Raw genomic sequence first — 13,068 nt, forward strand, 5'->3', positions numbered from 1 at the left:
TGTTTTTTGAAGAGATACGAATTTAAAACTATAAGTCCCTGAGCCAAGTGGACCTCAATGTAAAAGAAATGTTTCAATTTGGGGCACGTACCTCCTCATAAGCTGGGACCCAAAACCCTTTTTTAGATTGGCTTGAAACTTTCAAACATCGTTGTTGGGCTAATAAGACCACATATTTCTGTTGGTCGAAGGGTGTGGCTTATAAGACCAAGAAAGGCCAGGGGTTGTCATTTTTGATCAGCTTGAAAGTTCCGCAAGTCCCTTGGCCAAAAAGAAAATAATATGAAGAAAACTGTGTTGGGCCATATGAGTCTCAAAACTTATCTCCAAACATAGATTTGAAAAAAAAACAACAACAAAAACAGACAGATATTTCCCGATCACTTCGGAAGTCACATATTGACTAGGCCAGGAAATCTTTAAAGAATACCGAACATTTAGGAACAAAATAAATTTTATCAGTACTATAGGGAATAACTAACAAGATTGTCGCTATGCGTACAACACAGGTACAACAATGGGTACAACACGGGGAGCTGTTATCCCCCTAAAACGGTATACGATTTCAACTGGACATAACACGGGGAGTTGTCAAAGTCCCTCTTCAATGATGTGCAAGCTTTTCCGGGTATAACATGGGGATTTGTCAGCCTCCTGAAAGGGTGCACTATTTTCGAGGCATACAATAGCTAATGTCGTTTTTAAAGGTTTTTTGTCGAGTAGTTTCTTCAATATGCATGACAAGAGCAGCAAGAATGTCCAATAGGTTTGTTGACAAACAAATAAATCTCACATAGCTAAAAATATCTCAATCCATTCCTAGATGCCGAGAACCACAGCATTTACATTTTAAACATAAATATTCAGATCATCACACTACTCTCCGAAATTTCAGGATTTTGACAACTGAACCCCGAGTTTCGCTAATTTTGTACAAGTTACCTTTCTATCCCTTTTTGAGGGATTTACTCCTTTCCTCCAAGTCAGTTTCTGTATACCTGCCAGATATTAACCTTCTTTTAGTGAAAACATTTATGCCTTTTTTTTAATTTCACCTTCCTTCTATTTTTCAAGTTTTCTTATTAGTAATTTAACTTCTATAAAACCATAAAACTATGACGAATGACAATTACCCCAAAGCATAATTACTGAACTTTTAAACAATGCTGAAAAAAAAAAATAGATATCTCAAAACTTTGTTTGGATGTTTGTTTTTGGGAAATGATGGGCGGGGGGGAGGGGGGGCTGGTTGCTCTCAGATCACTTTTGACTCTAAAAAAGAAAAAAATTCAAATAAAAAAAAGACACGATCTTACCTCTCATTAATCATAATAATTAACCAAATACTTTTATGATACTTTAATGGAAAGTACATTATGTATTTCCTGATACATGATTAACCAAGTTATGTGCAAGGATAATAAATGATATTTTACTCTTTCTTTATATGACACAAGAGAGTTTCTACTTCTCGGCTTTTCTGGGATCCGAATCCCTATCAATACACATGTTATATTTGATGCAAAACCTGACTACACAGTTGGGCTGATGGGTATGCACAAGTTCGAAGATACTCGGATATGCACATTATGTTAGTAAGAGATAGGTCAATATAATGTATTAAATGAAATGGCAGTCCACCAGCTAGAAATTTAAACACAAAAGCCAAGCAGGATAATTGATGCAGTGGCTTCAGTGACAAGTACCCCTATTTTTTTTTTTCAATTAATATCAGACATTGTTTGTGGATCAAATTCAATTTTCGCAAGTGAGATCTAAGATTCGATTGCCAGATCATTGTACAATACTGCAAATGGGGCTTCATATGAGCGTTGTACAGGAAGACCAGTGTTTTCTGCGGCGAGGTGTTCTTAAACTATTTTTGCTACTCCAAGATTCCGGGATAGCTTCAGCTTTACTGCTTCGATATGATACAGGAACGACAACTTTTCATTAAGCAGGATCTCCGGGTACTTTGCAAAGAGCTTTTCTGGTTAACTTATCAGACCTACGGATGTTTGGATACCACATATATCTAGCTGAACACCCCCAACCCCCGAAGACAATAAAACGCGAGATTTACCAACATTAATAGCAACTCGGTTAGTATCTATCCAGAGATACGTCTTCTCCAAAATATCCCCCAGTTTGGATATGAGCGTTGTCTTATCCGTTTCACAGCAACCAAGCGTAGAATCATCGTGGAAAGCAACGAGCTCAACACTGTTATCTTCGGGTTTGTAGCATAGATTACAGCAGCGATTTTTTGCACGCTGAGTTCAATAATCAACACAGGTCGCTAACGTCGATCAGGGACAGCGGTGCTTCTAATATTGAGTCATTGAGGACACCACAGTCGTCGAGTACACCATTTCCAGGATCTTCTCCAAAATAAATCCTGCTTGTTGGTTTAAATAAGATTTAAACCAACTCAGAGCAATGTCTCTTATTCCTGTACGTTCTAGTTTCTCGAGAAAATTGAATGGCAGATACTTTCAAATGCTTTTCTGATATCAAGGAGAACCGCTGCAGATAGTAGGTCGGCATTCAGGGAATTGCTTATCCATAAGCTCAACGCAGTTAGCACATCATAAATGGAGGGCCCTGGTGTGAACCAACACTGGCAACTATTAAGAAGCCCTTTTTTCTCAAGAAACTCGAGTAGTTGCTGGTGCAAAGTTTTTTTTCCAAAGCTTTTGAAAAGGTTGAAAGAATAGGTCTGTAATTAGCCACATCAACTCGAGAGCCTCTTTTATGCAGTGGAATTATTCTAGTTTTGTAGTAGTTCTGAGAAGAACTACTACATTTGCAAGGACAAATTTATGAATTAAGTAAAAAGCTTTATGACGGACAGGGCAACTGCTTTTAGCACTTAGTGTGTACTCGGTCAAACCTAGAAGCCGAATCGCCTCATAGATTTCGTATGATTAGCAGAATTTTGGAAGGAGATAAAGGTACGAGTACCAATGACTTAGTGCACGCTGGACCAAGATAATCTTTAAAAGCCTTAGCGGGATTTCCAACAAAATCTACTGTCTTATAGCTCACCATTGTAAAAAAGGCTCCCAAAGCATTTGCAACGTTTTCTGGTTCCATTACAGTTTCCCTATTTACGATTAATTTTAATAAGAGTTCAGCTAGGGAGCTGCAGGGATACAGTAAGGAGTTAACAAACTTCCACACTTTCCGTGAGTTCTTTCCGCTTTTAGCTATTTTCCCGTTAATGTAGTCTCTCTTAGCTTTAGGTAGAAATGGTAAAAATTTCTCAAGGGTCACTTTGTATGGGTAATTTAAGTGACCAATCCATGAATTATTTTTCTTGTTAATACACTAGAGTAGTGATTTTTTCGTCCAGTCTTCCTTGTACACTTTTTGCAACAGCAATCAGTACATTCTCTCATAATCATATTATGTATGTCTTCAAATTCCGCATTAACATCATCTGTGCTTATTACGGCTTTATAACAGACCCATAAATGCTTAATTGAATCCAAGTCCTTTCGTCTTCTATCTTACGATTATAAAGAGGTCAAGAATATCCAAGTGAAACATAAAATACTCTGCGTCAATAGCTAAGACTTCATCTTTTAGATTCATCTTTTAAAGGATGTTTTAATCAGATTCTGTTCACGGTTTTGATTTCTTCAAGGTTTTTCGTGCACTGAAGACGACAGAGGTTAACACTCTGACAAAATATTTGCTTTGTCTTGAAACATTTTGTTCTGAAAACCGTTCTTTAGTTTCCTTTCATCCTTCTTTTTCCATATTCTCAGCATCTATAGTCTTCATTCAAGTAGGGAATGGTATTTGGATCAAAGAGATGTCTTATTAAAGACAAAGATTTTAATTTATGAGTCCATCATTTGGCTCTCTTTAGCAGACGTGCAACGAGATCCCTAGAATTTACAGACGTCCAACACTCAATGATTCGGTCGCTTCTGCTTATCAAACGTCAGTAACGTAAGACACGTAACCTGCACTAACAACAACACTAAAAACAACCTACACTAAAATAACAAAAGAAAGCTAAAGAAGAAACACTGCTATTGCAACAATATTTCCAAATTAAAAAAATTTAATAAAATGAATGTATTTGTACAATACAAGGCTTAATTATATTTCCATATACTGAACATCTGAAATGAGAAATATATTTCTAGGAAGAGGTGCAGGATGCGGTGAGAGCAGTGTCAACTTCTGTTTCTCAGTATCGACATTAAGCCTATAAAAAGACTAGTTAGTAAATGATATTCATATTTTTTAGAGGAAGAAAAAGAGAGAGAGAGAAAGGGATAGAGAAGTAAAGAGGGTGATGGGGGAAACAGAAAAAGGGGGAGAGGCTTAATGTCGATGCGGAAAAATGGAAGAAAGTGAGTGAGAGGGTGAAAAAGAGAGACAGAGAGGGAGACAGAAAGAAAGGGAAAGAGAGAGAGAGGGAGGGAGGAAGAGAGAGAGAGAGGGGGAAGGAGCCTATCATATACTGATGGAGACTTTTAAAAAATTTCCCCTTTTGAAGGGGAGGAGGCAATAATCGCAGGGATAACTTTTGTCAAGTTTACGATCGTATGTCCCTGCGTATGCCACTTGCAAAGTTTCGCAGATTTTTTCACTGTCCTGGATAATCTAAAAAGTATGTCTGGAATATCTCTACTGGATGTAGCATACAATTATATCTAAAGTGTCAACTGTCGTTAAGACTGACCTAAAATCTTACAAATTCCATCATCATAAGACTCTTATTTAATATTACTTTATTGCTTCCGATTTTGCTAAAAATGAAAATACTCTAGTAATCCAAGGCAAAACGTTAAACGGTGAACCTTATCCGTAAAGATACAGTCATACTAGTTACTGACAGACTGCAGATAAATTATAGAACTTATAAAGTCAACTCTTCCAAATACAGCATTGCCAAAACACCTGGGCCTCATCCAGGATATTTTCCAGGCCTAAACTCGTTGGAAATTATGGTAATTTCAACTGAAACAATTTTAAACACGCTAAAACTACTTTGTCCTCTTTGCACTGATTTCACTTTTTTGACCTGATCAATCCATTGACCAGCGTTCAACCGAGTTAATTTTTTGACAAATCTTTATCGTTGTCTCTTTAGTGAGAGTCGTATATTTTTTTATAATTTTTATTTCTACTGAGTTTTTATCTTTTTGCAAGAAGTACAAGTTCATTAACGTTTGCTTGTAAGAGCTACTTAAAAAATAAAATTTTAGTTTATCTGAACAATACTCGAACTCAAACACCAATAATTTATTGACACTAATTCGACACTAATGTTTTTCTGAATTTTTTTTTTGTGATAAACCCATTTATGTTAGAAAGCTTTTTAATTCAGTGTATTAAGTTCCATTTAATTATTAAAAAAGAAGAAGTGGGGGGGGGGAAACTTACACACAGACAAATCCAAGAACATTGGTTGTGAGTAAGTCCTCTTCAGTTGACTCCGCGTAACTCATGGCCATAATATGATGTAACAAATCTGGCCCTATAAAATAATACATAATCAGCTTCAGCCAATTAGAACATGTTTTATAATTAACAAGGGAAAGAAAAAACACAAAATACACACAAAACTTTGAAACATATTCATTTTGCCACTAGAATGAAACTATAAAAGCACATAATAAGTCGATTATGTAATAATTAGACATATAATACATAGAAATAGCTACCAGTGATACAGAATAATATATTAGAAAAAAAGGGGTAAATGTTTTTTTTTATTTCTTCACTTATAACGTCGAAAGGGAGTGTCGCACCTACGTGATGGAATCACCATAAAGTAGTGAGTTGACCGTTAGATCTGTCCTTGACTGGTGCAAACACTCATTCTCTATGCAACACTTGAAGATAGTCATAATTCACAAAACACAAATATATTTATGATCAAAAGGAAAGGGCTTCTTTCTCCTATTCCTCAAATCGAACTGATTTGAACTCGAATTGAATTCCGTTGATTTTGGATTGACAATCAAGTATTTCGCAGTAGGCATCAAGACATGGCTAATTGTAGAAAGAAAAAGAGAAGACAGATAGTCCGAGTAATTGAGAGGCAAATGTTTAAATGGCTGCACGCACGGGTAAATGGCGGGAATAAGTATAAACATTTCCTGTGACAAATATGTTTTAGTCCATCTAGTACAAAGAACATCCGACATAAATTCATACTCTGCATACAAAAGAGTGCGATATTATTCAAATAGTTTATTTTGTAATATAAAATATATTACTGTACATCAGGTCTTCCTAAACTATGGGTCGCGACCCCCGATGGGGTCGCGTAGCAAAATAATGGGGTCGCAAGAGATTCTAAAGTCAAATATTTAAATATTAAAGTCAGTATTTATAATATACTACAGGAAATACATATATTGTAAAGTTGATGAATTTTTAAAGACTTTTTCCATTTTCCTAGAATGGAAAAATTGCTGTGGAATATGCACAGATGAGAGCGATGACGGGTAAAAGCATTGGTTTTAAATCATTTTTTCAAGCTGTTCATTATTACCGTATAACTTTTACTCACTGCCTTATTCACCGAGAGACCCTTGCAGCAAAAAAATTAGCACCATAATTGAACGATGTGCTTCAGAAGGCTGTTAAGATTATAAATTTTACTAAGAGCCATGCCATTAACAGTCACTTATTTTCAAATCTTTGTAAGGATACAGATTCCATCTATACAAAATTTATTATTACATGCAGAAGTAAGATGGTTGTCAAGAGGTCAAAGTTTAAAAAGATTATTATTACTAAAAGACGGAATTGAAGTATTTTTAACCGAACAAAAATGTGAACTTGCTGCTTTTCTTCAAAACGACTTTATGGTTATCCAAGCTGTGTTATTTATCGGATATCTTTGCTAAATTAAACGATCTGAACTTGTCTCTTCAAGGAAAAAAATACGATATATTTACTTCTAATGATAAAATTGAGAGTTTTATTAACAAAATTAAAATTTGGAAAGATAGGATAGAAAAAAAAATCGTTCGAAATATTTTCCAGTGTCGACCATTTTATAATCAAGAGAAATCACTTTAAAAATTTTACTGCAAAGATAATTTAGATCACTTAAAAGCGCTAGAAACCTAGTTCCGTACATATTTCATATTAAATATTGATTTCAAAAAGGTAGCTTGGATTCTATATCCGTTTTGTATTGATTTAACTGAGATTCTCATGCCACTTACAGCTCAAGAGGAATTTGCTGAGCTTTCGAGTCAGTCATTAAAACTTAAAACTACAACTTCCATAAAAGCCCTTGACTGAATTCTGGATCAGAACTAAAACTGAATTTCCCACAATTGCAGATATGGTATTATATGTTCTTCTACCACTCAACACCATATGTTTATGGGAAGTTACTTTCTGAGCTTTAACACATATCAAACCCCAATATCGTTCATTGCTAAAAAATGTTGGAGGTCTTTCGTCTAGCAGTGTCAGACATTCCACCAAGATTTAATTTGTTATGCAATAAAAAACAGGCACATCTTACTAAAGTTTTTCCTTTCATTTTAATTTAATATTTACCACCAAACGACTGTGGTCGAATATATTCGATTGAACTAAGACGGTCAGAATTCTCTTTTATTTATGTTATTGCAAAAAATTCAATTTTGATGAAAAACAGGGTATATAGTTTTTGTAAGTATAATAAAGGCAACTTTTCAACTTTTGTGGAATTTTTTACTTTGGATAAAAATGTAAATATATAAATATATTATATATAAAAATGTAATGCTTTAAATATATTACTAAATATATTACTGTAAATTTTAAAGGCTTATTTTAAATTCTGGATGAATAAAATGTCCTCCTGACGAATTTGGAGCCAAATTAATACTTTCTTGAAAAGGATATGTCAAATGGATTCTATAATCCATTGAAGGGAGATAAAACAAAATTATCTTCTAACATTTTCTGTGCTTCTAGCTTGAGAAATTTGAGTTTCTTGCCATAAAAGCTTTTCCTAGTAAAGAGAATAACCTGAAATTATCGTCTGAGCGGTCATGATCCTTGCTGAATGGACTGGATGGAAAACTGTATTAACTACAACCCCACATGATTTGGCAATAAGAGAAACTGTTTCTGTATGTTCTTTTTCATCTGAGCATTTTCCTTTATTCTATTTGAGAGGCGATCGAAGTGACACCTCACTTTTATTTCTCTGACCAATATTTCTTGACTATGGAGGTCCCCGGTCTTTGCTTGAGCGAAGACCTGCTCTTGGTTCGGATCTTAATTCCATGGTGAAGCGGAAACAGAAAAAAGAACAAAACAGAAGACAACAGAAAAACAGAAGATCGATCAAAGACCGGAAAAACGTCTTTAATAAGAACTTGAGAGATTCAAGGTAAATAGGCAACGAAAATAATAATATATTATCCTTTTTTTAAGCTTTGTAGTAGTCAAAAAAGAATATTTTTGAAATAAAAATTGTACCCCAGCTTTGCAAACCAAGTTTTTTGCAATAATACTAAAGAATAAAAGAATTCCACAGCTAGTCCAGCGCCTTACGACGACCGGGTTATTGATAATATATTGGGCAAGACACATCAAACAGTTCGCGGTAATGAACTGTAGGTTAGGAGCGACCCGGCTCAATAGTAATCAAAACTTTTAAAAATAGAAGTTTGATATCAATAAATATATCAAAAGAATTGACTTATTATGCTGATTCCAAATATATAAGTTTCGTTAAGTTTAGTCTCGCCCATAAAAGGCTACGAGCCTGAGATAATTTGCCTGATTTCTGAAAAAAGAAGGAAACATTCCCTAAAAGTCAGAGAATCTTAATGAAAATCACACCTGAGATTCAGCGTATCAGAGAATTCTACTGTAGAGCTTTCAAGCTCCTATCTACAAAAATGTGGAATTTTGTATTTTTTGCTAGAAGAAAGTTCACTGATGCTGAGGAGGTGTTGAGGAGGGGGCAACCCCCCTCATATACATAATAATTTCTGCTCGTTTTAAGTTTTAATATCGCTCCTTACTTTCAGTTGAAAAAACTTATTTTCTTATATTTATCCAAATCTAAAAACAGAGCCTTCTAATAAGTCTAACATATAACCCCGTGATCCAAAGAAACTTTAACTAACATGCCTTCTCTTTTCTTTTGAATTTTTGCAATCTGAATCAAATATCTTAATCATGGTAATGCAATAAACAGTGTAATAAGTATCGTAACACAGTAACTAGGATAGATATTAAATAAAAAAAACAAGTTTTTTAAACTGAAAGTAAGGAGCGACATTAAAACTTAAAACGAACAGAAATTATTCCGTATATGAAAGGGGCTGTCCCCTCCTCAACGCCTCGCTCTTTATTCCGTATATGAAAGGGGCTGTCCCCTCCTCAACGCCTCGCTCTTTACGCTAAAGTTTGACTCTGTCTCACAATTTTTTTTAAAACAATAAAAAACTTTAGCGTAAAGAGCGAGGCGTTGAGGAGGGGACAGCCCCTTTCATATACGGAATAAAGAGCGAGGCGTTGAGGAGGGGACAGCCCCTTTCATATACGGAATAATTTCTGTTCGTTTTAAGTTTTAATGTCGCTCCTTACTTTCAGTTTAAAAAACTTGTGTTTTTATTTAATTTCTGATCGTTTTTTAGTTAATGCAGCTTTTATTTGCATAAAAATTTTACTTTTCTTTTGCTAAATGAATGTCTTTACAAATTAACTTACGTAACTAACTTCTATATTCGTATATTTTTCTTCTGGCAAAAATTCAAAGTTGCAGATTTTTGCAGATATGAGCTTGAAACCTATTTAATAGGGTTTTCTGATACGCTGAATCTGACGTTGTGATTTTCATTAAAATTCTTTCACTTGTAGGGGATGTTTCCCCCTCTTTAAAAAATCGAGTAAATTTCCTCAGGCTTGTTGCCTTTGATGAGTAATACTAAACTTAAAAAAATTTATATATTTATAATCAGCATTATAAAAACATTCTTTTGATACATTTATTGACATCAAAATTCAGTTTTTAAAAGTTTCGGTTACTATTTAGCCTTATCGCTTGTTTTTTTATTGTTTTTTTTATTACGTATATGTTATTACGTATATGAGGGGGTTCTGCCCTAAGTCAATACCACGCTATTTACGTTAAAAGTTAAAAAAAATTTAATTCACAAACCCCTGAATCACACAGGCCGTTTAATTAGATTAGATAGATCTTTTGAAAGCACTAAAAAAAAACTGTACCGTAAAGAGCGAGGTATTGACTTGGGGGAGAACCCCCTAACATACGTTATAATTTATGTTCGTTTTAAGCTCTAATATTCCTTCTTACATTTCAGTTGAAAAAACTTGGTTTTTTTTTATTTAATTTCTGATCGTTTTTTAAATAATGCTTGGAAATCCGGCACCCCCTTCATAGAAATGTCCCTTACCCCAAAGGAACATCCTCCCCGTACATTTCCTTCTGAGTCCCTCCCGCCGCGAGCCCCCCCCCCCCCTCCAGAAAAAATCCTTCCTGAAAATTGGTGTATACTTCCCAATAACCAATAAATAATGCTGGCAAGTCCGGCGCCCCCTTCATGGCGATTTCCCTTCCCCCAGGAAAACCTCTTTCATGAACAGATCCTCCAATATAACTCCCGCCCCACCCATCCCTCCCACTACCAGAAAAAAAAACTCCTGAAAACTTATGTATACTTCCGAATAACCAATACTATATGTTAACATTGGGTAAAGTTCATATCTTTTAGCCCTCCCTCTGGGTGCTTCGGGGGATTAAGTCATCACAAAAGACATATTTATTATATTTTCGACCATGCTGAACAAAATGGCTATCTCAAAATTTTGATCGGGTGACTTTGGTAAAAAAATAAGCGTGGGAGGGGGCCTAGTTACCCTCCATTTTTTTTGGTCACTTAAAAATGGAACTATAACTTTTAATTTCCGTTCCAATGAGCTATCTCACGATTTTCTAGTACCAATGGGTCGATACGATCACCCCTGGGAAAAAAAAAAAAAAAAAACAAACAAACAAAAAAACAAATAAACACGCATCCGTGATCTTTCTTCTGGCAAAAAATGGAAAAATCCACAATTTTGTAGATAGGAGCTTGAAACCTCTACAGTAGGGTTCTCTGATACGCTGAATATGATGGTGTGATTTTCATTAAGGTTCTATAACTTTTAGGGGGTCTTTCCCCCTTTTTTTGAAAATCAGCCAAATTTTCTCAGGCGCATAACTTTTGATGGGTAGCTCTAAACTTGATGAAAGTTATATATTTGAAATCAGCATTGAAATCTGATTCTTTTGATATATCTATTGGTATCAAAAACCCGTTTTCTAGAGTTTCGGTTACCATTGAGCCGGGTCGCTCCTTACTTACAGTTCGTTACCACGAACTGTTTGATAGTAAGTTACAGGGTCCATTTAGCCTTAACAGTGATTAAATTAAAAAAAAAACACGTTTTTTAAACTGAAAGTCAGGATTTATAGTAAAAAGGATTCATTATTTAAAAAAAATACAACTTTATAAAATATCAGCATTGTAAAGTTTACGAGTAGTCAAATGTTACATCGATTTACATTAAAAAAACAAGAAACAAACAAACTTGCCTTCTCAAACCTCTAAGTAGCTGAGATCCATCTTACATTTCCTGTACGACCAAAAACAATTTTAATCATGTTTTATGACTTAAAGTAAGCATAAAAAAGTGAAGAAAACATGAAACAAAGAAAAAGGGATCGTTGCTTTTGTCCCATGTTGGCTGGCATTTACTTTTCTTCTGTAATACTACTTTCATATGAATTTCCCTTCCATTTTGTATACCAAACTGTATTTTCAAAACAACGATGTTATTCAAGTAGTGTAACTCATGCTAAACACTTTAAGAAATGAAGCCGAAGGAATCCAAAAGACCGAAATCAGTGATTTTTCTCCATCTGCGATGGCGATGACTACTAATAAAGGGACTAAAAACGTTGAGGAAGGATAGGCGTGAAAAAATAGAGAAGGATATGGATCAAGTTTAAAGTAAACTGTCTACGAATAGGGAAGCAAATTTTGAAAATTTAGGGGAAGTACTGAAGCAAAGAAAGATTTCCCGCTCTGCGATGCGAATGAGAATGATTTGGGCCATTTTTACTTGAGGTGCCGTGAGCTATCTAAAATTAGGGCCAATTGGCTGGAGGGAAATTTTAATGAAATGGGTATTCTTACATCAACAACTCCACAAACGATTGTTATGCTGAAAAATTTATGTTGAAGGCGATGGAGGTAAGGCGTAAACGTTGCATGAGTACGTAGTATTTAGTTTTGAGTTTAATGCTTTTATAATAAGATCGATGTAATAACGACTTTTCTAAACGGCCTTCAGGTCTTCCAACACTAATTATATTATATTGTTTTTATTACTATTTATTTACATTGAAAAGTTGAAAAGCGCGACAATATCCTTAAATTACTTTGTTGAAATCCCACTCGTTTGAACCTCATCACTTAGGCTTCTAGTGTGGATTGAGAAGTCATGTGGATCTTTGATTCCCTTTTCCATGTGGCAATGTTTCTTGTAAAAATATATATAAAATATGTACTTATTTTATATATTTTATTGATTTTATACTATAATATTAAAAGGAATTAGCTTTTAGAACTTTTATAACATGACTACCCTATCAACACAACAATCTCGGGATGTTTAACTATGTAGGTATGGAATCCATCAGAAAGACAAAATAGTCAGGGTTTGCAAATTAATGCAGATTTTGACGTGCACATCCACGGATACAGATTATGGCTACAGCAATAGTTACAACCTAGTAAAGAGTGCTTTGCAATAACTTCAAAAAGTCACCATATGACTCTAATTCAGGAATATTAGCTTCTATGCATGTTAAACTTAAAATTTTAGATTAATAACGAAAACAAATTTCTAGGAATTTCAAAAAAGAGCTTGAAAACCTTTGAAGCAGCGGCGGATCAAAATAAACAGGGACAAGACTCACAGTAACAGTCAAATGTAACTCAACACCCTACAGGTATGAGTTATGTTAGGACTTGCGCCATAGGATAGCCATGTCAAAAGAGATTTCCT

At 34.7% G+C, this 13,068-nt stretch overlaps 1 protein-coding gene across 3 annotated transcripts in view; it reads right to left on the reverse strand.

The window, feature by feature from the left end:
• Positions 1-4,057: 4,057 nt before the first annotated feature.
• The window catches only part of cbc (protein CLP1 homolog), a 58,956-nt gene continuing 49,945 nt past the window's right edge, over positions 4,058-13,068 (reverse strand). For all 3 annotated transcript variants that reach the window (XM_089104803.1, XM_089104804.1, XM_089104805.1), the window contains exons 9-10: positions 5,407-5,500; positions 4,058-4,222 (exon numbers count right to left, since the gene is read on the reverse strand). In XM_089104803.1, coding sequence (XP_088960929.1) covers positions 4,114-4,222; positions 5,407-5,500 — 203 coding nt within the window. In that variant the 3' untranslated portion in view covers positions 4,058-4,113. The remainder of the gene's footprint in view (positions 4,223-5,406; positions 5,501-13,068) is intronic.

Source organism: Artemia sp. Qi Xiang Cuo, chromosome 19 (genome assembly GCF_049724085.1).
Source record: "Artemia sp. Qi Xiang Cuo chromosome 19, ASM4972408v1, whole genome shotgun sequence".
NCBI classification, from domain to species: domain Eukaryota; kingdom Metazoa; phylum Arthropoda; class Branchiopoda; order Anostraca; family Artemiidae; genus Artemia; species Artemia sp. Qi Xiang Cuo.